The 25,490-nt window shown below is 48.6% G+C and overlaps 1 protein-coding gene across 1 annotated transcript in view; it reads right to left on the bottom strand.

Moving 5' to 3' along the window:
* Positions 1 to 24,102, bottom strand: part of LOC104994292 (high mobility group protein 20A-like) — a 30,215-nt gene extending 6,113 nt beyond the window's left edge. The window contains exons 1-7 of the mRNA XM_010847798.1: positions 24,081 to 24,102; positions 21,612 to 21,766; positions 15,244 to 15,323; positions 14,171 to 14,294; positions 11,194 to 11,320; positions 7,853 to 7,911; positions 4,356 to 4,464 (exon numbers count right to left, since the gene is read on the bottom strand). Coding sequence (XP_010846100.1) covers positions 4,356 to 4,464; positions 7,853 to 7,911; positions 11,194 to 11,320; positions 14,171 to 14,294; positions 15,244 to 15,323; positions 21,612 to 21,766; positions 24,081 to 24,102 — 676 coding nt within the window. The remainder of the gene's footprint in view (positions 1 to 4,355; positions 4,465 to 7,852; positions 7,912 to 11,193; positions 11,321 to 14,170; positions 14,295 to 15,243; positions 15,324 to 21,611; positions 21,767 to 24,080) is intronic.
* Between the last annotated feature and the right edge of the window lie 1,388 nt (positions 24,103 to 25,490).

Below are 25,490 nucleotides of genomic sequence, written 5' to 3'. Positions count from 1 at the left end.
GGGACTGGTGCCGAGTGGAGGCCAGCAGGGGAGGCTTCCTGGAGGAGGGGGTCCTTGACTGAGATTGGTATCTTTTTTCCAAACAATTTTGAGATCTAATTCACGTACCATACAATTTACCCATTAAAAGGGTATAATTCAATGGGTTTTAGTATATTCTGGTACATGAAATCATCACAACAATCATTTTTAGAATATATTCATCACCACCCCAAGAAAATCCTGGTTCCTTTTAGCCATTACCTCCCATCCCCCACCACTCCCTCAACCCTGCACGCTAAGTCATTTCAGTTGTGTCTGACTCTTTGTGACCCATGGACTGTAGCCCGCCAGACTCCTCTGTCCATGGAATTTTCCAGGCAAGAATACTGGAGTGGGTTGCCATGCCTTCCTCTGGGGGGTCTTCCCAATCCAGGAATTGAATCCGCATCTCTTTTGTCTCCTTCATTAGGCAGGTGGGTTCTTTACCACTAGCATCATCTGGGAAGCCCCAACCCTAGGCCTCTACAAATTTCCCTATTCTGGACAATTCATATTCAGGAAACCCTACAACATGTGGTCCTTTGTGACTGGATTTTTAACTTACCATGTTTTCAAGGTCCATCTACGTTATGGTACCTATCAGTACCTAACTCCTTTTCATGGCTGAATGGTATTTTCCGCTGCGTGGAGGGGCCACATTTTCTTTATTCATTCATCAGTAGATGGACGTTTGGGTTGCCTCCCCCTTGGGGCTACTATGAATAATGTTGTTACGCACATTCATAGTGTTGTGTGAACATACATTTTCGGTTCTTTTAGGTACATACCTAGGCGTGGAATTGCTGGATCCTATATTGGGTGCGCCAAAAGTCCATTCGGGTTTTTCAGTAACATCTCATGGAAAAAACTGAACAAACTTTTTTTCCAACGCAATAGTAACTTTATGCTTAACCTTTTGAGGAACTGTCAGACGACATTCCAACGTGGCTGCCCCACTTGACGTTCCCACTGGCAGTGAATCAGGGCTACGATTCCTCTCCATCTTCTCCAAAACTTACTATTATTCACCTTTTTGTTAGGACTTTGGGGGATGAACAGGAGGGAGACCAGGTGCACAGAGGTGGGAAAGCCATTCCTAGAGAAAAGCAGCTTGAGGGGAGAGACAAAGGAACTGCAGAGTACAGAGGATTGGGGACCATTAGCAGTGTGAGATTCCTGGAAGGTAAGCGGGGTAGGGAACTGGTCCGCTTATCTGCTACAGCCCCCAAGCTCATAATAATAATAGTAGGCCCCAGAGTGTGCCGAGCATCACAGAATTATCTTGTTTCCTTACAGCAGCCCCGTGAGGTCAGTATTATTATCATTATCCCCAATTTTGCACTCGAAAAAGAAAAGGCAGTGGGTAGAAAATTCAACCAAGGTGATAAAGGCCATAAGTGGCGGAGGAGGGAGGCAAACTCAGGTCATTCGTGGCGACAGGGCTCTGCCCACCTAAGATATCACAAAGGCGGGGATGCCTACTGTCATCACAGAAAGGAGACACCAAGTATTAAACCCCCAGAGCCCCCTGTGGAGGCAGAAGGCACTCTAGCGGTTGCCCAGAAATGGGGTGTGACTGCTCACGGGTACGGTGCTGTCTGGGCTGATGGAAATGTTCTAAACTGAACTGCAGTAGTGGTTGCACATATCTGGGGATATACGGAAAACCACTCTCAGTGGGTGCGTTTTATGGTGTGTGAATTAGATCCCAGGAACACGGTTAAAACAATGAGCTCTGGGCCCTGGCTTCCCATCTGTGCCACACCCTGATTTTGGTGAGCGGAAACAGAGAGCTGGGCAGGAGTCAGCTTCTTCTAGAGCTGGAACAGGCGATCCCTGGGCTCACACTCGCCTCGAAGGGCACTGTGAACCACATGAGATCCAGCTCCAAAGGGACGCATGGCTAACACCCCCTCCCATCAGCACTGAGACTCAGAGACCCAGAGACTCACAGTGCGGCTACCCGAGGCCCTGCTTTCCAGCAATATCACAGCAGTAAAGGCAGATGTGGAAATGCTCTCAAGAGCTTGACCGCTAACATAAAACTTGTAGGCTGTTTAGGGGGAACACTAAGCGAGGTGTGCCCACGTCCGTTTCCCTTTAAATAACTTTAGAGGTCCTCAGAGAGTTACACGGAATCAGAGCCACATGTATGTACAGCCTCACGTCTCCCAGCACATGATTTTATAGATTTTGAAATGAGCTGTAAACCTCTCCAGTGAGTAATTTACACAGTATAACTCTAGGTATCTGAGCTCACGTGTTATACTCAGTTGCAAGTAATGCGATGCATTCTCACCTTCACTGCCATTACTCACCTTCAACAAGACATTACTGAAGACGGTTTATTGCCTTACAAACCCCAGATGAAGGTCAGCCTCCTGTAGATCTGTGCATTCCTTCATCAAATGTCTATCGAGAATCTAGCAAGAGATATGTCCTAAACCACATGGCTCCTTCCTTCCAGGACAGTAGATGTGTGTGTGTCTATGTGGGTGTGTCTGTTGGCATGTCTGTGTGTAAGCGTGTCTTGTGTCTGCATGCATGCGCACACATGTGTCACAGGCTGATGGTAACAGTAGAAGAGGAAGATAATTTCTAACTGAAGGGTACATGCTGGAGGCTCAGGAGCGCCCCCACCCCCAAGTTTGGGACCAGGAACAACCTTCCTAGGGGAGGTGGCATCTCAGCTGCACCAAGCAGGCACAAGGCTCTGATGTCCATCCTCGAAAGAGCCCTGTGAGGCGAGCAGCTCATCCTTATGTTACAGAGGCAGTAGTGGAAGCAGAGAGAGGTTAAGTAATTGGCCCCAGGCCACTCAGCAAGCAGGGTGCAGAAGAGAGGCTTAAGTCAGATCTATTTCTGTTTTAATAACATTAAGGAATAGGTGGGAAAAAATGTCACCCCCTAGTTCTGCCCCTGACACGATGGCTTTCATTCTTTGAGGATCTTCCCTAGTCCCAGAGCACGCCTCTGACTTACGCAGTTCCAGTCATTGCAGGGTCTCTGTCTTCTGTGAGTCTCCTTTCACTTCAGTGCAAGATGTTTTAATGGAAAGACGTTGTACTAATCCATATACTTCAGTTTCTTTAGGACAGAGCTCTGCCTTTTTCTTGCTGTGTCCCTAGCACCTGGCTCAGTGCCAGGAAGGAATAAGTACCCAGGAGTTATTTGTTGAACACATTCATTCATTCATTCTACAGACACACAGTGAGTACTGACTATGAGCATCAGGCATGGCTCTAGATCCAGGGGATAATGCAGTGACTGAAACGGGCAATTAATCCCCAAACATGAGGGGCTTGTATGCTGGTGGGAGACGGCAAGCAATAACAAAGATGGACAAATGAAAGAGGCCAACAGGAGATGATGGAAGCAGGGAGAGAGATCAAGTTGGAGAGGGGCCCTGGGAGGGGCAGGATGTGTGCAGCACGGCCAGGGCTGGCCTCCTGGGGAAGAGGTCAGTTAAACAAGACGAAGGTGAAGGGGGGAGGCGAGCCTTGCAGGGACAGGCTGAGTGCTACGGGAAGAGAGGATGCTGTGCTTAGGCCTGGAGGCCGCACAGGACGGTGGCAAGGTCTGGGAGCCATTAAGGAGGCAGCGGGGCTCCAGGAGGTTCTAAGGCCCCTGAGGGGCGGGGCCAGAGCAGGGGGGCCCTTGTCAACTAAGAGGCAAGTCTATTTGTGCTTCCTTGGAAGACCCACTCCCCTCCCACATGCCCACCTAGCATTAAGAGTGTTTGAATAGACCCTGCCTTAAAATTAAATTTAAACGACAAGGAGTCTCTGGGCTGTGGGTTGGTGAACCCCAGCATAGATGGAGTCAAGGTGTGCGTTTGCCTTGCCGCATCAAGCTGGTTGAGCTTCCTCAGTGACTCAGCGGTAAAGAATCTGCCTGCCAGTGCGGGAGGTGTGGGTTTGATCCCTGGGTGGGGAAGATCCCCTGGAGAAGAAAATAGCTTCAGTTCAGTTCAGTTGCTCAGTCGTATCCGACTCTTTGAGACACCATGGACTGCAGCACACCAGGCTTCCCTGTCCATCACCAACTCCCAGAGCATACTCAAACTCATGATGCCATCCAACTATCTCATCCTCTGTCGTCCCCTTCTCCTCCTGCCTCAATCTTTCCCAGCATCAGGGTCTTTTTAAATGAGTCAGCTCTTCGCATCAGGAGGCCAAAGTATTGGCATCAGATGGCCAAAGAAATGGCTACCCACTCCAGTATTCTTGCCTGGGAAATCCCATGGACAGAGGAGCCTGCCAGGCTACAGTCCATGGGGTGGCAAAGAGTGGGACACAGCTGAGCAATTAAACAACAACAGCTGAGCTGGTTACCTGTGAGGTTCTGCAGGTGCTGCTTCCCCAGCAGGTGCTCCCTCTTGTTATGCAGGGAACTGAAGAACTGCCTGCAGGTCCGACAGTACAGGTCATCGTTCTCATCGGCCTGTGGACAGAGATAGTTCCTGGTGAGCAGGGAGGAGGCACAGGGATCCTGCCTTCTCCGAACATAAGTGTTAAAGTGTTAGTTGCTCAGTTGTGTTTGACTCTTTGGGACCCTGTGTAGCCCGCCAGGTTCCTCTGTCCATGGGATTCTCCAGCCAAGAATACTGGAGTGGGTTGCTAATCCCTTCCCAGGGGATCTTCCCAACCCAGGCATCGAATCCAGGTCTCATGCATTGCAGGCAGACTCTTTATCATCTGAGCCACAAGGGAAGCCCCTTCTTGGAATATAAAATTAGCTTAAAATGGCAGATGGGCTTTAGGTGGGTCCAACCGGGTCCAGCTAGTCCCTTTTCCACCTGGAAATCACTGGCCGGTTTGAGGCTTTTCCAAGCACAGCTAAGAATTTCAATTCATCCCAAGGTCTGTGTCACAGGGTGGGACAGAATATTAGGAATGTGGCAAAGAGGGTACAACAGGGAGTGTTTGAGAATTGGTGGTTATAGAGGGAGAGCAATTAGCCAGGACAGTGGTGGCCAGGCTCTCTCGCCCCATGTCCTTTCCCTTTCACCCTACATCCTGTAAACAATGACTCTGTAGGGTTACGTAACGGCTGAGACCATCCACAGCACTGGGCACACGCATCATGATATAACTGCTTGGCCACGCACTGCCTTTGTTCATGCATACTTATATGAGCACCACCCAAAACGTCCCTTGCTGCTGCATCAGCCATGAGTGAACAGAGCCTGTCTGCAGTTCCCACAGTTCCTTGAATTTTCTTCCAGCTTCCCTGCACACGTCTTGCCTACCTTGGGTTCATCGATTAGTGAGACAGTGGTATTATCTGAGTCCATGACCAATTCTGAGTTTTTCTTATGTTCAAAGGGTTTGCTTTGCAATGCTGAACAAACTCTATGACTAAATGACAAAGATGTGTCTTCTTATCAGACACATGTGCACCAACCTGTAGGTGCTTGCCTATCCATGGGCCAGTTCTGGAAGATGCACCAGAAACTGGTCATAGCAGACACCAGGGGATGCAGGGACAGGGTGGGTGAGGGAGGGACTGGGTCTCTGGCTGAGCAGAACCCACCTCGCACTGTAACCTTTGTGCACTGTTTCCATTTTTAAAACCAGGCACATGTATTATTTTTAACAGAAAAATAACTTTAAAAGAGGTATACATATTTGATTTCATGTATTAATTCAGAGATATAAAAACTTGCCAATATCTGACAAGAGATGGGTCCTAGCACAGGCCTGAAGTGTCAGCTCTTAATATCCTCTCATAATCAAGCTTTGAGCTACATAAGGTTATGAGGAAGGCCAGCCTCAGACTACCAGGTGCTGGACTAAGGTCATAGAGGGGGGAAGGAAAAAAAAATGAGGTTCTGGAACAGCATGGTCCCTGCTGGTGGAGACATAAGCCCGGCAGGGAGATGGAGACCAAGTCACGGCAGGTACTGGGAGCCAGTGTAGGCTCCAGGGAGAGGATGGTTGGGCTGGTGGGAGAGCAGTTGGATGCACAGAGCAGGCCCCTCCAGGAGGAGGGGCTGCTGGGGGGCAAACTCCACTCACGTGGCCCCTGCCATAGTGGCTCCAGCCTGGGTCACAGAGGGGCTGACCATCCCAGGTGGACAATTAACTCAGGAAGTCCTTTGCCTTCTAAGTCTCGAATCATTGTCTAATGATAAAGAATGTTATACTTAAAACAATGTTTAAAGTTATTATGAATGCATGTTGAAAGTAATAGAAAAGGGATGCGTAAAAAGTTACAGGTATCCAACATCCCGTTTCTACTCACTGTGGGCAAGAGCTTCTTGTGTAGCCTTCCAGAAAGTTTTGGTATAAACACATGTGTGTGTATGCGTGCTTAGTCGCTCAGTCATGTCTGACTCTTTGTGACGCTATGGACTGTAGCCCACCAGGCTCCCCGGTCCAAGGAATTTTCCAGGCAAGAATACTGGAGTGGGTTGCCAATTCCTACTCCAGGGGATCTTCCTGACCCAGGGATGGAACCCACATCTCTTGCATCTTCTGCATTGGCAGGTGGATTATTTACCATGGCCCTACCTGGGAAGCCCCATAAATGCATCTGTCTGGCCCCTAAGATTTATTTGCAGGTGTTCTTCATTTGTTAAATATCTATTTCATCATTACTCAAAACTCAAAGAGGAAGCGCCTATGAATTACAACTTAGCTTGGACATCTGACAACCCAGGTCCCCACCACCCTGTCCTTGACCCTATACGCACACTGTCTGCTCCAGGCGTCCAGAACTGTTCACGGCCCCCACACACCCTGTGCTGCTTCCCACCCCCAGGCCTTTGCAAGTCGTGTTCCCTAGCCTAGAGCTCCCTCTTTGCTTCATTTCCATCTGGCCAGCATTTTCTCCGGGAATTTCCCATTTCTTCTTCATGAGCATCATCGCGGAACCACCTGCCCTGAGACTGGCCCGGACAGCCTCGGGTGGGGTCCCTCTCACTGTGCATGCGTCTCTATCACAGCAGAGCCCAGTGTCATGGGTTGCACACTTGCCAGTTCGCCCTGGACAGGAGCCGTGGGGCTGCGCTTCACTTCACCCACTTCTGCAACCGGAATCTGGTGCCCTGCCTCCCACTGAGCTGGACTTCATACATACTTGCCCAAGGAACCCGCAAAGAAAGGCCTCCATGAGGGACTGATGTGTGAGGCACGCTCCAGCGATGCATGAACCCCTGCGCCCAGATGTTTCATTTCCTGGGCTGCCATAACCAAGTACCACCAAATGAGTGGCTTAGAATAACAGAAGTTCACTCTCTCACAGTCTCAGAGGCCAGCAGTCTGAAATCAACCTGACTGGTCCAACATTATGATGTGGGCAGGGCCTAGTTCCCTCTGGAGGTTCTGGGAGAAGCTGTTCTTACCTCTTCCAGCCTCTTGGGGTGGCTGATGCCTTCCTTACCTTGGGGCCACATCACTCCAATCTCTGCCAGTGGTCACGTGGCCTCCTCCTCTTTGGTGTCAAATCTCCCTTCATCTCCTTCTTGTAAGGACACTTATGATTACATAATTGTTTTTCAGTCGCTAAGTCATGTCCTACCCTTTGTGACCCCATGCACTGCAGCATGCCAGGCTTCCCTGTCCTTCATTATCTTCCAGAGTTTGCTCAAATTCATGTCCATTGAGTCAGTGATGCTATCTATCCATCTTATCTTCTGCCTAATGCCCCTCTCTTAAGATCCTTAACTTAATCACAACTTCAAGGACTTCCCTGGTTTTTGTTATATAAGGTAACATTCACAGGCCCCAGGGATTAGAATGCAGCTATCCTTTGGGAGGCACCATTTCTCAGGTGCCCACACCAAATGAGGCTGATTAGTTTAAAACCACAGTCCCCCAGTACTTACATCCACTGCTGAGAAGTCAAGGCCCTTGCCCTCAAATTCATATCCTGGTGCACCTGTTCCTGATAGACAAACAAACGGCATCATTCTACAAAGCACCTGTGTCAGAAAAGGCCTCAGCCGTGTCGGGAGAGAATCAATTCAAGGGTCAGAGGTGCCTTCTGAGGATGAAAACACTTATCCTAAGAGGTCTCCATGTTTCCTGCTGGAGGATCAGGTCTTGACTTCAGTTGCTCAATTTCTGGCTGATTCATGTTGATATATGGCAGAAACCAATACAATATTGTAAAGCAATTATCCTTCAATTAAAAATCAATTAATTAAAAACCTCAGGGAAAATGCATAAATTTTTTTAAAAGAGGTCTTAAAATCCCTTATTATAAACCAAGAAGAAACACCAGATACCTCTGACTTCAATTTATAATAAACATCTAGCCAGGTATGAAATGAAGATTAGAGAGAAACAAGGAAAAATATAAACAATTCCGTTTTTATTAGCATGGCAGAATCTAGGTGGTCTTTTAAAAACTATTCATTATGATTATATTTATATAGTAAACTTTTAAATTTACTGCTTTCAATTAGGCAGAAATACATCTTGTTTAAAAGCCAAGTTCTCTTGGACTAGCCTTTCCTTGTAATATGGCAACTTGTCGTGTGATGACAATCTACAAATAATCACAAAAATAAGAAGGCAATAGGAGACCAACATGGCTGAAGAATTAAACAAGATGAGGTGTTCTCTGCTAAGTCTGACAAATGGCATTTTTAGGGAGAAATACATGAACAGAAAATGACAACTGCTCTCTGGGGACCCTTAGCCAGAGGTCTCAGGGCATGATCTGCTTAACTTTGCACATGAGGACCAGAGGCCTCACAACTCCCTCGGAACCATCTGACACTCCACTTTGTTAATGCCAATTATAAGCTAGACCAGTAGTTTTCAGAGGATTATTTTTATCTGGAGGTACTTCACTGAAAACAAATATTAAGTGGAAACCCAAGAAGTACAATGGACCAGAGTGGAACTGTCTGTGGACCAACCTGTCCCTCTGGTTGTTTTTATAAATAAAGTTTTATTGGCACACAGTCTCACCCATTTGTTAACATATTGTCTATAGTTGCTTTCCTGCTACAACCATAGAGTTCAGTGGTTGCAACAGAGACCACGGTACCCATAAAGAGTAAAGCATTTACTATCTAGTCCTTTACGAAGTTTACAGATCCCTGATCTGGATGAAGCTACGGTGAGGAGCTCGTGCCCCAGAACTAAGGGTACAAAGTATGAATATTTGCTGAACTCACTATATGCCAGGCACTGAGTTCCAAGCTCCTATGGTTTAACTTGCTCGATCAGCACCAGACCCAATGCTGCTGCTGCTGCTAAGTCGCTTCAGTCGTGTCCGACCCAATGCAGGGAGGTCCTATTAAAGCCCCACTTTCCATATGAGGAAACTGAGGCCCTGAATGTTTTAATGATTTGTGCAAGGTGACAGAGCCAGGATTTGACCCCAGGCATTTGGCCCACTGAGCCGACACCTGATCACTATGGAGACAGTTTTCCTGACCACTATGGAGACGGTTCTCTGCCAGGCTCAGGTGGGAAAGAGAAGCACCAAAGTGGAGAACTGACGGGCTCTGTTGGGATGCTGGTCAGCCCCAGCATGGGGAATGCAGGAAGAACCCTTAGGATGGACAGTGATGAGCCCTGGTGAGAATGCCCAGTGCTGTTCTAGGTCATGTGCCCCTTGGTGGGGAACATGCCACAAGTAGGGTGGAGTTCCTGTCTCTGCCTTAAGCCTGCAGCCCCCAGAGGCACACCACAAGGATTTTGTTGCAAGCATTTTTTTTTTTTTTTTTTTGCACAGTGATTCCAGGAAATGCTGGTAGAGGAGAGGGGAAGTGGGTCAAGGGAGAGGGGAAAGCCAGTAGTGCAGGGGTGGGGTGGAGCTGGCGCTCGCTGAGCAGAAGCCCGCCGTCAACAGGGTGCAGTCCCATCAGGAGCCTCTAGAGGGCGCATGGGACACACTTCAGCAAGGCGGGTAGGGGCGACTTGAGGTCTTTATCCGCCATTGTTGCCCTTCTTGTGTGCACTGGTTTAGGGATGTTTCGTGTCTTAACTTCCTGGCACATCAGGCATGACTCAGGCTGGGCAAGGCGGAGTCCCTACACCAGCAGCATGGACTGAATCAGGGGTGTGTTGGAAATGCAGACCCCAGACCTGCTGGGTCAGAACCTGCATTTTAAAAGGCTTCGGGGTGATCCAGGGCACTTTGCATAACTGAGTTCCATAACTGCCAGTTCCTTTTCTCCTTCTAAGGATTAAAATGGAATCGGTGGCCCAGCACCACTCTGACATTCCCCAGGAGGGGGAGGGAGGGGGTGCCTCCTCTGTAATCAGGTACAAGGTGTCTCAACCCCAAAAAAAAGAGCCACAAAGGGATTACGCCAGCTGCTTTGTGTAGGGGCGTGGCTCCTTCCCCTCCTCCAGTTTTGCTCAGGTATAATTGACAAATTAAAAAATGTGTATACTTAAAGTGTTCAAAGCAGATGACTGGGTATAGTATACCTTACCACAATCAAGTTAATTAACACATCCTTCATTTCACATAGTCTTCTTTTCTGTATCTGTGGTGAGAGCACTTGTGATCTTGTTTAATCACTAAGTCAAGTCTCTTTTGTGACCCCATGGACTGTAGCCCACCAGGCTCCTCTGTCCATGGAATTCTCCAGGCAAGAATACTGGAGTGGGTTGCCATTTCCTCCTCCAGGGGATCTTCCTGATCCAGGGGTCAAACGTGTGTCTCCTGAGTGGGTACTTACGATCTACTCTCAGCAAATCCAATACACAATGGGGAAAGGACAGTCTCTTCAATAAATGATGTTGGGAAAACTGGATAACCACATGCAAAAGAATGAAATTGGACACATCTTACACCACACACAAAAATGAACTTGAAATGGATTAAAGACTGAAGCTGAAAAACACTCCTAGCAGAAAACATCAGGAAAAAGCTCCCAGACACCAGTCTTGGCAGTGGTGTTTTGGATAGCACACCAAAAGCTCAGTGACAAAACCAAAAAATAAACAAGTAGGACTATATCAAACTAAAAAGCTTCTGCGCTGCAGACTACAATGAAAAGGCAGCCTACGAAATGGGAGAAGACACCTGCAAACCGTACATCTCACAAGGGGTTAATACCCCAAATACATAAAGATGTGAATATTGATAGAGGCTAGGACTAAAAGAGAGCTCTCCAAATCCTCCATCTGCTGTAGAGCATCACATAGCCCCAAGCCTGGAAGACAGCAGCTGCAGTCCACCCCGGCCAGGCTCACTCACCGCACCGCGCCTGCACCTTGAGCGCTGCCCGCCTCCGCAGGAAGGCTCGGTAAGCCTCAGAGTTCTGGTAGGCCTGCAGCTCGCGGATGTAGCGCTGCTTGTCTTCATCCGCCTCACAAACGTACCTCTGGAAGAAGGAGCACAGAGATCCTGTGAGACTCCCCTCATCTGGAGGGGGCTGGTGGGGTCCCCTTGTCTAACTTGCCTCTGTCTCTCTAGGATGCTACCAAGAAGCTATTGCTCATCTTCTACTTACATACCTACAGGGATGGAAACCTCACTACCTAACAGCAAGTTCACTCATTGTTCAAATGATGCAGACCATAGGAAAGGTCTTCCTTCCAATCAACTAGAACCTGCCTCCCTCTGGCTTTCACCACAACTGCCAGGTGTGGTCTGATGACTGCAGAGGATGGTAGCGCTATCAGTGCCCCCACCCCAACTCTGGGACCTTACACTTCTATTCAATTATGGCAGTGCTTAAGACATCAGCGCTTAACTTTGTGCAGGGTGCTGGATGCAGAACAGGTGATAAAGAGATGAATCAGATCCAGCCCCAGGCTACCTCATCTGCTATTGTTTTCCCTCCATTTGGAACACTTGTCTCAGCTTCCCTCCCCTGGCCAAATCTTACTTATCCTTCAAGATCTATCATAGAACATTCACCTCCTGGAGAATTTCTCTGATGCCCCCAGGTTGGCTCGGGCACCCCCACATTGGATTAGATGCCTCCTGGATACCACCCCCTGGACCTGGTAGAAACCTCTGTCCCAGGCACTCCTCATACTGGATTGTATGTGTCCACTTTGGGGGTCCCGACCCCCTACACTATGAACTCCTTGAAAGCAGGGACTTGGACTCACCTTCAGTCACAGAGGCTGGCACCAACTGGTGTAACCCAGGGTCTGGTGTGTGTGTGTGTGTGTGTGTGTAGCCAAAATTCGCTCTAAGAATGCTTGTCAAGTAGTTATTATTCACAGTGACTATTTTATGCACCTGGTAATTTGAAATAAATTATCATGTTAAGCAAAAAACTTTCAAAGCACTGATGTGTTGAACTGGGGGCTTCCCAGGTGGCACTAGTGGTAAAGAACCCACCTGCCAGTGCAGGAGATGTAAGAGATGTGGGTTCAATCCCTGGGTCGGGAAGATCCCTTCGGGGAGGGCATGGCAATATTCTTGTCTGGGGAACCCCATGCACAGAAGAGCCTGGGAGGCTATGGTCCATAGGGTCGCAAAGAGCTGGGCATGACTGAAGCGACTTAGCATGCACGTGTTGAACTGGTCCTAACAAAGTATAGAGCTGAGCGTGGCCTCTTTCCCTGGGCTTCTGGAGCCTCTTTCCACCAGGCACGTGGTGCATGGCCTCTGTCCCATTCCTGCAGGGACTTGACTCTACCAAGGAGACAGCTGACAATGCTGTAGCAGGGCTTTTGAAACTACGACTTGGAGGCGCTCCAGACACAGCAGCTGGGGCAGGGAGAGAGGGAAGGATTTCTGAAATCGTGAAAGTAGCTCAGAGACTCCCTAAAATCTTGGATCAGAGGTTCTGCCTCTCCCTGACTCATAAGAGCTGTCCTGTGCTTTGTAATCACCATGCTTATTCCAAAGACAATTGTCATTTTTGTCTCAGCTGCTCAGACTGGAATGTTGGCAGCCTAAGCTACTGTGACAGGTGGGGACTAACCCTAACCATCTTCACCCAACTTAGTCACCGTAATTTTGCTTTGATCTCTTTTACACGTTAGCAAGGGTGTGTGGTGGGAACATTTCTTCCCCACTCCTGATGTTTCCTTCTGTAAGGGGGGAGCTTAATCCTGCTGGCCTCTCCAGGATCACCCTCCCCTCCATGTGGGAGGAGGGGCTTATCGAGGGTAAATTGGGAGCCAGAACCAGACATGCTCCGTGAGGCCCCTCCTGTTTCCTCCCCTGAGACCTGATGGAGACAGACAGCAAGGGTCCCAAGCTGCTCTTGGCCAGAGTCAGGGGCCTGCCCTGACTGTGATGACCAGGGTTTGTCCACTTGACTGGCTACTGGATCTACTTCCTGAGTGGTCGCAGATCTGAGTAGCAAAGGGAGGGACTCTATTAATTGACACCATGCTCTCAAATTAGGATTTCTCTGTGATAGTTCATTTGAACCAAAGGTTTTCTATGGCAAAAAAAAGTTGGAAGTGCAGGGGTTAAAGAAGCTCATCTCAGAGTTTTTGCATTTGACCCAAAGAAATGACACTTTGGAGGCAGTAGGCTTTTCTGGGAAGAGTATGGGGGCTTTGAGGTCAGACATACTCAGAAGGAGTTTGGGAGGGCTTCTTGTAGGAGGTGACGCCACAGCAGGCATGGCTTGATCAGGCTGGAAAGTAGTGGGGGACGAGGTGGCAGAAGTTGACATTGGACATAAATGCCGTGATAAAAGCATGACTGTCCTCTAACTTAGGGCTGCTTCTTCTGTGACCCCAGAACATACTTCCACAGGAGGTTAACAGGAGCTCTGTGCATAAGGGGTTCCATGGTGGATTACTCTGAGAAGCCTTTCACGAGAGGTGGCAGAGATTCTCGTGCCCTAGAGTGCTGTGCTCCATCTCGCCCTTCACACCTCATTCCAGGAGAGCATGGGCTTCATCTGAACTATTTTAAGTGAATCAAATTATAGCAAAAGGCTCCAAAAAAAGCCCCGCAGAAGGAAAAAAATCTATTTCCCTTGGTCTGCTCCAGGATTTCCTAAACTTATTGGACAATTTTGCCATTTTTCACAGATTCAGCATTCTGCCTGACAGTTTGGGAGATAGTGGATGCCAAAGCCGCAGAGACCAGTAATTGCTTTTAAGGGGTGAGGTGGGAGGCACCTCGTGCCTGTCTTGTGGAACATTCCCTCTCGCTCCAGTATGAAAAGATGGCCTGGGGGGAGCAGCCCCTAATCAAGGCTGCAGACAGCCAGACCCCGTTCTCTGTTCACTCCTCGCAGAAGAAGACTTACTTGCTTTTTCTCTTGTGGCAAGTGAGCCCACTGAGCAGCCAGCATCTTCGTGATTTCCGGGAAAGGCAGACTGGGGTGCTGGGCCCTCAGCTGGCTCCTCTGTTCGTTCAGGAATATCGTGTAACTGCGCCGGGAATGGAATACACACAACAGTGCTGAGCTGCTGCTGGAGGGGAGGCCTGCCGCAGCCACTCCCGCTTTCAGGGTTTCATGAAAACCAACAGTCAAGAGTTTGCCCGTATTTTTCAATCAAACTGGTGAAATGGGGGCTATTTGAAGGTGGTGAAATACATGAATGGCTGGCTTATCCAGAGACTGATGGAAGACTTAAGAGGAATTTCGCCCCCTCCCACAGGAGGGGCATGAAGACTGGGTGGGCAACTTGCTCAAGCCTACTTGAGCCTCAGTTTCCCCCTCTGTGTTATGGACATAATATACCTGTTCATGGGGTGGTTCTATGGCTCAAATGCTCCAGGTACAAGCCCTCCCACCCTCCTGATGAGGGATCTGTGTCAAGGCACAGGGAGAAAGTCTGCAGGTGTTGGAGTGAGACAAACCAGTCTTTGGACCAAAGGCCATGTGCACTGGAGTTATGGGAAAACTGAGAAAAGACCTTCACCCTTCGAAACATGTGAACCTTGAGGATAAAGAGAAAAACACTCAAGCTTCCAGAAGAATCAGGTGACCCTCAGAGCAGCGGGAAGTGACTGGCCTGGGGCCTCTTTTCTGCAGCCCAAGATGCCAGGGGATGAGGCACAGGTCTCAGGGCCCTCGGGGGTTGCATTTTGAGCCTTGATGAAGGTTCACTAGATCATCCAAGGCCATGGAGCCCCAGGTATCACAAGCCTGGAAGGGAAACCAGACACACTGGCCCCACGGCCACCCACTTTCCTGTCTGTGACTCAAGCCCAGCTCTCCTTTGAGTATCACAAACTTATTCCAGCTTAAAGAACTAAACAACCCTCTCTCACTCCCTGTGGTGTGAGACTCCGTAACAATCAAGGGTCCTGAAGAACAGATAAAGGCTGAGATGGGACAGAGGCCATCCAGGCTCAGCACATAGTACATCTTACCCTGTCGTAGGAGCACGGGGAACAGCAAGATCCTTCGGGGGTTTCCTTTTCTTGCCTTTAGGCCAGCCTCCTTTCCTTTTCTGAAAGAGTAATACACAGGAAGACCTCAGGATTGTCAACAATGATTGACCATATTTGAGTCACAGTCCATAATAGGCAACACACTAAAGAGTCCTCGCCACACTCTACTCACGTGACCTCTGACGTCCTGGCAGCTCTGCAGAGTAGAGATGGTCGTGTCCTGAAGATGAGGGAACCAAGGCTTGGAGGAATGCAATTATTGCCTGGGTGTCCCCAGCAGGTGCGAGAGCCAGGGATGTTCCCTCCCATCGTGTTATGACTGTATGTGCTTAGTCACTCAGTCGTGCCCAACTCCTTGCGACCCCATAGACCCACCAGGCTCCTGTGCCCATGGGGATTCTCCAGGCAAGAATACTGGAGTGGGTTGCCATGCCCTCTTTCGGGGGATCTTTCCAACCCAGGGATCGAATCCAGGTCTCCCACATTGCAGGCAGATTCTTTACCATCTGAGCCACGAGGGAAGCCCAATCACCAGGAAGCATATGGTCATATGATTGGGCACAAACAAGAAAGCAACATGAGATTTGGGTGACTAGGTTCAAGGTGAGGGGGTGGGGATGGGGCCAGGCCTTGGTCCTGGAGGCAGGGCATTAACCTCTGAGCTTGACTAGCTCAGCCTAGGTTCCCATCTCAGCTCCACTTGTGTCATGTGACCACAGGCAAATTAGTAACATCCCTGTGCCTCTGTTTCCCCACTTGTAAAATGGGAATCATAATAGCCTGAACCTTGTGGGTTGTAATGATGATTAAATGTGGAAACAATCATGTGGTTCTTACAACAGAGCCAGGCAAGCAGTAGGTTCTCTCTAAATGCAGGCTGCCATGGCCACATGCAGACCCCCTCCTATGGCAGCCAGTTCTCAGGAAGGAGACCCAAGCTGCAGCTCTCTCTTCTGTTGAGTGTGTGTCTTGGTTCATCAATGGTGCCTGCACCCTTGCTGCCACTGGGATCCTGGGCCATGCTCAGAGCCTAGAGGGCTGAATAAGATGCAGGCTTGGCCCTCAAGTGGCTCAGTCTAATGGAGGAGGTCTGGGGCATATAAATAATGGCAACAACTTATTTCAGGGACTAAGGGTTACAAAATGATAGCCTGGACACCCTTGCATTCAGGGCTCAGTTTCATATTTTTCCTAAACCAAACACACACAGGTGCCAAAAATGGTGGCAAATAATCCAAATGTGGCCTAAAAACCTCTGTTTCAGCTTTCCAGTTTTCCAGTTTTCAAAACTCCCTCCAAGACATGCCCATTTCAGCTTTCCCAAGGCCAGGAGATACACAGCTGGTCAGCAGCCCAGCAGGCTGGCTGGGAGAGGATCTGATACCATCACAGCCAGGCCACATGTGCTGAGGGCCTCAGGACAGAGGCGGTCAGGGCAGCGCCTGGCACTGGGGACTTAAGGAACAAGAACATAGAGCTCAGGCCATGCAGAGGCAAAAAGCCAGGCTAGTAACCACACGTGTTAGAGAGAGACTTCTGCAGAGCATCTAGCAAGGCACCAGGCATGCAGCAGGTGCACAGTAAACAACTCTCTTTCTTTCTCACTCCTATGTGATTGATTCCCGGAGTCAGAAAGGGAATGACAAGCCTTTCAGGACCCTGGAGAGCTCCTGGGTCCTGTGGTCAGCTCTGATTTCTGGTAATAAAAGCTGAAACCATCGCTACAGTCCGGTTCACCAAGAACTTTCCAACACACATGTTCCTGAATTTGAGTCTCACATTCCCTGCTCAAAGGAACTCTTTTAATCACCCCACAACACAGCAAGACACTCAGATAGATGACGTGACTTGGCCACCGAATGGCCAGGCTGAGAGTCAGAGCACATCGTGGCTTCTGTTAGAGCTGTGCCTTCTGAGGGAGACCCCCACAGCTGCCTGGAGTCACATGGAGGTAGACCAGGTCACCTGCACCCTGCATCACAGCGGCCTCCTCCCGTCTGCCTGTTCAGCTCCTCTGCTGAAGCACACAGGGAAAGTTGCTTGTTTTTAACTGGAGGAAACACTTTCATATATTTATTGTTATTTCTCTATATTCTAGTTTTATAAATCAGAAATCAAAATAAAAGTGCTTATCATTTTACTGCCATCCCTGGCCCTTTGTTTCAGCTTCTTTATCCAAAGAAAATCCTTCCTGAGCGTTTTCTGCGTTTGTCCAGAAACCATAGTTACAGAGACAAAGACACTTGGAAAGGCTGCGGGGATGTTTTTCTCTGAAGCTTTTTTGTTCTCGCTGAATTTCTCACACAGGATTTAAACCAAATTGACTCTGCCCTAAATAGAGCCACGTCCACAGTGAGCTGATCATTAATTAGCACTGGGTGTTACTACATGGAGAATATTTCCCACACACTTGAGTACGTTAGTTTAAAAGGAAAAGCAGAAGTAGAACATGGCTGAGCAAGGAAAGACATTTCAAAAAAGTGCAATCAGCAGGCGCGCAGAAGATCAATGGATGGGCAAAATTCAAGGGGGAAATAAAATCCATCTCAATAGGATTCTTGACCAGCACGGACCTTTCATGTTCAGATTGCAACAGACAGGGAATTTTTGATATTTGGTTTTATACACCAAATTTTCTTTTACAAAGAAAATGTCCACTGGGAGTCAGCAGGGTGTAGCAGAAGGTACAGTGTGGGGGCTTGAGTGACAGGTATGGGCTGAGTCCCTGGATCGGACGCACCATGAACCTGAGCCCCCTGTACCTCTGCAGCTCCTAACAGACACAACAAGAGGTAGCACTGCAGTAGGTGAGCTGACGTTTGTAAAGGGCCAGGACGTCTCGGCATACAGCAGCGTTCAGTGCATGTGTTCTTTTTATCGATAAGGGAGAAAAAACTCCAGAACATATCAATGAACAGGATTCTACAAGGCAATCGAGCAGGTCTCAAGGAGAAGAACATTTTCCTGTATGTAACAATCATATCAACCATTTGGGAACCAGACCAAAGCTCGATTGATGATTATAATCACAGTTAGGAAAAGGATCTTGGCTCCAGTGGTTTTACAACTCGCCCAGAAAAGTCCTGGTGATTTTCATGTGGGCAGAGCTTTGTTGAGGGGCATGCACCATCCCCCACCCCCACCTGAATACTGAAGATGTTTATTGCAAGATGTTATCTGCATCACACGTTTAGACACTGTCAAAGGCTGGCTTCCCACCTTTAGATATTATGGTCCTAGCTTAAAACAAAATTCTAGTTCATTTGTTTCTGAAATACACACACTGCAAAAGAAATATTGAGCTGACCAAAAGATTCATTTGGTTTTTTTGTTTTGTTTTTGTTTTTTTTATGTTCTTATGGAAAAACCCAAGTAAACATTTTGGCCAACCCAATACTTCTCTGTTTTTCTAAAAGGAGGGTTATTAGACATTACAGCATCCTGTTGCCTAGTTTCTTATCTCAGTTTTAACCAGGTTTGCAGACTAAAACCAGAGAGGTAATGATTCTAAGCACAGTGGAGGGTAGTGGTGAAAGCATGAATTCAGGAGTAAGACTGTCCAGATTCAAGTCCCAGTGACTCCGTGTGCTGGCCCTGAAATCTTGAGCACATTACCTAACCTCTCTGTGCACCAGTATCTTCCTCTGTGCAGTGGAGATACCAGCTCCTACCCCAGTATCTTCAAAGATTAAATGCATGGGGTCAGGCACCCAGCTGTTAGGGTAGCTGTTATTGTTATTACAGTCAGCCCTCTTGCGTTCTAAATCTGCTCTACCACCTTCTGCATCTCTTACCTCAGGAAAGTCATTAGTCCTTTCTGAGTCCCCTTCCACCTGGTAAGTGGAACTGGCTTGTTGAGAAGGTCATTAGGGAAGATCTCTGCAAAGGAAAGTACTTTCCCAAATCAATGCCATGATTTGGGATTAAGCCTTGTCTCTAAGAGATGAAAAGGTCCTGAGTTAAGCTCATTGCACATTTCTCTGGGGGCATGACAGACACTGCCAGTCATCTTCCTAGTATCTATTCTGGCCTCCTCCGTTAGGAATTGAAATTTGATTTTCAGCTGGGCAAGACCACCTGGAATAAAGCCTCCCATGCAACTGGCAGCCATGTGACTAAGTTCTGTCCATTCAAAGTAAACTGAAGTATAGTATGGAACTTCTGAAACATATCATTCAAGGAAGGAACCTATTTTTTTTTTAACCTCTTCCTCCTGCCTGCTGGCTGGAATGCAGACATGAGGGCTAGTGCTCAAGCAGCCACCATGGATCATAAGGCATCACGATAAGGACGGTGAAGCATTATGCTAAGGATGGTGGAGCAGTGAGGTGGCTCTGGGTCTGGGTCTCTTCTGACTGTGGTATCAGTGTGCTTGTGTGTGTGTGTGTGTGTGTGTGTGCTCAGTCACTCAGTCATGTCCACCTCTGCAATCCCATGGACTGTAGCCCAACAGACTCTTCTGTTCACGGAATTTTCCAGGCAAGAGTACTGGAGTGGGGCTGCCATTTACTTCTCCAGGGGATCTTCCTGACCCAGAGATCGGACCCATGTCTTTTGTATCTCCTGAACTGGCAGGCGGATTCTTTACTACTGAGCTACCTGGAAAGCCCAAATTACTATTATCTGGGGAGTTTTTAGTTATGTGAAGCTGAGCCTAATCCCAACTGGTGCAGAGTACTGCTTCTTTTTGGTATTTCTCAGCAGACCTGGTTATGTCTTGCTGTACTTTCACAATAATAAAGTAAAAAGAAAAAAAGTTTTTTTGTGCACCTATTATGGACCAGACCTTTCAGTATGCAATACTTGTTTAGTCTTGAGAAATTCCTTTAAAGTAGTGAAAGGTTGTTGTTGAATCACGCGAATACACCAGGATTCTTGGCCCCCGGAGGAGAAGAATTCAATCCGGAGCCAGAGATGAGGCTTGATCGCTCAGAGCTTTTGTGTAATAAAGTTTTATTAAAGTATAAAGGAGATAGAGAAAGCTTCTGACATAGGCATCAGAAGGGGGCAGAAAGAGTACCCCTCTGCTAGTCTTTAGCTGGATGTTATATAGTCACTAGCAGTCTGTTAATGAAAGAAAGGAGTGTCTTAAAATTCAGAATGGCACCAGGCCCCTCACCCATAAGATGCATTTTGGGATAATCTTGGCACCAAATGGTTTATCCTGGGCCATAAAATGATTAACTTGAATCTTGAAGAAGGGCAGACCACCATACAAATAGTTTCATTTACATAGATTAGGGGAACAATATCCATCCTGGTTTGTCAAGTAGGTTCTGGGCCAAGAGGCAGAACCGACTTGGAGACAGAGTTTGGGGTAAAGGCATAGTACATTAGCATAGCTTAAGACAAACATTTCCATAAGAAAAAGGCATTGGTTATCTCTAGACTCGAGAATAGCTAACTTCAGGCGAAGCCGGTGTCATTATGGCAACACAATATTTTAAGAGAAACCTCCCTTTAAATTTGTATAGAGAAGGAAAAAATATTGCTAGTTTGTTTCCTCCTGCCACTTAAGAGAGATAAAAATGTCTGACACTTGCAGGCTATTTCCTCTATTTGGAGACCCCTGGCCTTCCTGCCTGTTACCCTCTCAGTAGATAATGTTATAAGGCTTTCCCAGTGGCTCAGGGGTAAAGAATCCACCTGCAATGCAGGAGATATGGGTTCAATCCCTGGATCAAGAAGATCCCTTGGAAGAGGGCATGGCAACCCACTCCTGTGTTCTTGCCTGGAGAATCCCATGGACAGAGGGGCAGGTTACAGTCCATGGGTTGCAAAGAGTCAGACATGACTGAGAGTACACACAAATAATGTTATCCCTGTTTCACCAAGAAGTAACTGAGTCTTGAAGATTAACACACCTTGTGCAAAGTGTCACAGCTAGAAGATGGCAGAGCCGCACTTCCAATACCCATCTGTCTGCCTTCCAAGACCACCTTCTTCCCACTTAGCCACCACTCAACTACCACGGTGCCCTCCATGCCAGCCCTCACCAACTCCCTTTCCCGCACAGAAAATGGACTAGGTCATCCCCCAGCTAAGAACTGCTCACCTCACCCCAGAACTTTCACCCAAACCCCAAGTTTCCTGGAGTAGTCAGGCTCAGGAGCCAAACTCTTTAAGATCAAATCCTGCTCTGCCAATTATTGTGTGACCTTGAGCAAGTTCCTTGACTTCTCTGTGCTTCACAGTGTCATGAAGGTTTGAAAAAATAATGCCCAGGAGTGCCAGCCCAGAACCTGGAGCACAGAACATGTTTAAGATGCAGGTGTTATCACTCGTGTTATGACACCATGACATTGCAGCATGGGAGGCCCTCCAAGCCTGGCCTGGACCGCACTTGCCTTTGGTTCCTCTAAGTCCTGCTCCTTTGGGTCCCCCGGGTCAGTCAGCCTAATGTGCTGCGTGGGCAGAGATGCCAGGTCCCGGCAGTAGGTCTGGATCACAGAGCTCCCGGGTAGTAGGCTGCCCGTCCCATTTGGAGGTGGGAAAAGGAATTCTGTGGGCATTAAAACAGCAAAAAACAGCCACATAAGGTCTGAGATACTGAAATCACCATCCCGCCTAGAGTCTGTCCAGCACAGGGACTCTGTGATGTGAACATTTGTGTTTGAAATGCCCACTGCTGCTGCTGCTGCTGCTAAGTCGCTTCAGTCGTGTCCGACTCTGTGGGACCCCATAGACTGCAGCCCACCAGGCTGCCCCGTCCCTGGGATTCTCCAGGCAAGAACACTGGAGTGGGTTGCCATTTCCTCCTCCAATGCATGAAAGTGAAAAGTGAAAGTGAAGTCGCTCAGTCGTATCCGACTCTTAGCGACCCCATGGACTGCAGCCTACCAGGCTCCTCCATCCATGGCAAATGCCTACAACCTGAGTTGACGGTCATTTCTCTTGGCTCAGCCCCCAAGTCCCTTGAGTTAGCTTCACACCATCAGCAACACAATCCCCTGTGGAACCATGGGTTCCTCTTCACAAAGTCAGGGCAAACTTCAGACCAACTTGACAAGAGTTGTTGAAAGGTCTATTCACACCACAGGTACTTACAGGATGCCAAGTGCATGCTGGGTGTGGCAGACAACCATGTAGAACTGACAAACAGTCCCCCTGGAGTTTACATTGTGAGGGTAGGGGGTTAAACCCAAACACACAGAGTCCTCAGAGCACCACATGGTCCTTGGTAGGCTCTCAGTAATGTCACTTATTTTCCTGACATTTTAAATTGGTGCATTTACAGAAATCTATCCTCTGAGAATGTTGAGGATATTGTCTGCAGTCAAATAAACTCCTGACCTCCTGTGAATGAGGCAGAATGGTAATTATGATCCCATTTTACAGATGGGAGGGAGGTGGGAATGGGACACTTGATAGCTCAGATCTGAGGCTGCAACTCCAATATTTTGGCCACCTGATGAGAAGAGCCGACTCACTAGAAAAGACCCTGATGCTGGGAGAGATTGAAGGCAGGAGGAGAAGGGGACGCCAGAGGACGAGATGGTTGGATGGCATCACCGACTCAATGAACATGAGTTTGAGCAAGCTCCGGGAGATGGTGAAGGAGAGGGAAGCCTGGTGTGCTGCAGTCCATGGGATCGCAAAGAGTCAGACAAGACTGAACAACTGAACAACAAATAGCTCAAATCTGTTAGATGTATGCACAATCCCCCCTCCCCCCACACACACTTAACTATCGCTGTGACTGTAGATGAAGTACCTGGAAGCAGATTGATTCCAGAAAGATGCCTAGAATCACACAGGTGGGAAAGGCAGGTGTGACTGAACCCAAGCCTCCTGGCTACCAGTCCGAGGTCTGTCCTCTGCCTTCAACCTGCACCCCATGTGCTTCCTCATGGGGAGGGGAAGGTAACAACTTTCAAGTTACCATTCTGAAGTGGTATCCTGGTTCAGTTCAGTTCAGTTCAGTCGCTCAGTTGTGTCTGACTCTTTGCGACCCAATGGACTGCAGCATGCCAGGCCTTCCTATCTATCACCAACTCTTGGAGTTTACTCAAACTCATGTCCACTGATTCGGTGATGCCATCCAACCATCTCATCCTCTGTCCTGGTAAGTATTACTTAACAACCACAATGCAGGAAACAGATCCTGCCAGACAGTTCTGGATGCTGACTTGTCTGGGGTTGAGGAAAGACAAGAAGGTATCCACTGACTTCCCTCTCAGCTTCCTGGGAAGGGGAAATACAGCCAAGAGTGATGACAAAACCCAGCATTCTGGAACTTTCCTTGGCTTGTATCCACATGGCCAAGCCTGATCCAGTCTTGCAATCCATCACTAGGACTATTTTTGTTTTTTTAATGGTATTTTTGTTTTGAATCATAACTTGTGGGTATGACTCAGAACTAGGGGGGCACTCCCATGGGTTATGGTAAAAGGCAGACAGCACCCCTCCCTGGTCCTTCAGCACCCGGTCCTTCAGCGCCCAGTCCCCTCCCTGGAGGCCACATTAGGGGGCTCTTCATGGGCCCTTCCAGAGTTAGTCTGTGCATTTACAAACACTTCTGTACCCTGCATAATGGCGAGAGGGCACACTGAACTTTACTTCTTTTGTTGACTATGTCTTTGAGTACTTTCCGCACCAGCCCATTTAGAGCTGCTGCATTTTCTGGTGAAGGGGGCCTGGAATTCTGCTGTGAGGAGGGGTCTTAGAGCAGTTAGCAGACCCAGTAAGAAATGCATGTTCCTCCTGGCCTTGCACACATAGCATTTCATGCATGCAGTGGGCTCTCTAGAAAACTGGGTTGCTGGGTCAAAGGGCATATGTGTTTCTAATTCAGATAGACTCTGGATGTCACATACCCCTCCACAGGGCTGGATCCATTTTACACCCATCAGCAGTGAAGGACTCAACTTCCTCTCGAGGATCCCTGCCGTTGGACCCACAGGTGAGAATCCCACCACCTCCCTCTCTGCTCACATCTCTTTATGGCTCCCCCTGACTTTGGCATGAAGTCCAGACCCCTTAGCCTGGTATTCAAAGCTCCAGGAAGCTGGGCCCTAATGTCTCAACTAGTCTCACACCTATCCAAATGATATAACTGACTCCAAAAGGTGGTGATAAAAATGGGTGATAATCAGACCCTTTGTTCATGTTATCCTATTTAATCTTCAGCATGACTCTAGTTGCCATGGCAACACCCACAGGTAGGGAAAGAAGTTCAGGTCAGTGACTCTCCCAAGTGCCCAGAGCAGGGCAGGGCAGATAGGACCCCCCCCGCCCCCAACCTTGGGTTGCCAGGCCACAGGCAGCAGCTGCAGAAACAGCAGTGGCTGACAATGCAGACTTCAGGGAGCTCTAGGTCCATATTAAGTCCCAGCTCCTAATGGGCAAAGGGGTTGCAATGGTGATTGCTTTGCCTAATACTGAGGCTCTAGAATGGTCTGTGACCTGCTCAAGATCTCCAATCCAGAGACAAGTGGTGCTTGTCCTGGGGCCTTGGCCTCCTCACTGGCTGGACAGTACAGTGGTCACACCTATACCTCAGCTAGAACTTTTGATCCCAGACTCAGCTCAGCCACCTATTAACCACATGGTCTCTTGTTCCTCAAGTTTTCTCAGTTGCAGGACTGGGCTACTAAAAGGCACTGGCTATTATAGTGCCTGGCACCCAGGAAGCAGGCTATCGTTAAGAACTGCTGGTAGCCTAAGCCTCCTCAAAGTCCTTATTGGAACATGATAATCCAGTCTGCAAGTTCAACTTTAAGTTCAAATGCCACCTGCCCGCAGGTGACAGAAACACATTAGCCAGGAGCAAAATCATAGGGCTTATCATGAAGGTCAGGAAAGGGCTTTTTCTGCATAAAGGAAGGTTCTGGACTGAGACCTGGATCTTTCCAGCATCAGTGTCAACATTTGCGCTGTAGACGCCAAAGCTTTGACACCCACCACCTGGGCTCGAATCCTGGTTACGTAAGGACCCGCGGGGCCGCGTTCGAGTCACCGAATGTCCTCTATTTTTCACTGTGGAGCACAGTCCCCGCCCCCAGGTCGCCAGGTCTTTACGCGGGACAGGTGAGAACAGATTCGCTGAGCCGAGAGCTGCCCGAACGCCGCACAACGCAACAGCTCTTATGAGCAGAGTCGCCGGCTGACGTGCGCGCGCGTCCGGCCCCAGCGCAGGGGCCCGGGATCTCAGGCTGTCACCGGAGCAGGGGTCACCCCTCCATCAGCACCGGCGGGCGCAGCCAGCGCCGGACCGGCCCCGGGGC

This window comes from Bison bison, unplaced genomic scaffold, assembly GCF_000754665.1.
Source record: "Bison bison bison isolate TAMUID 2011002044 unplaced genomic scaffold, Bison_UMD1.0 scf7180017864255, whole genome shotgun sequence".
Taxonomy (NCBI): Eukaryota; Metazoa; Chordata; class Mammalia; order Artiodactyla; family Bovidae; genus Bison; species Bison bison.
This window is presented reverse-complemented; position numbering and strand designations above follow the sequence as displayed.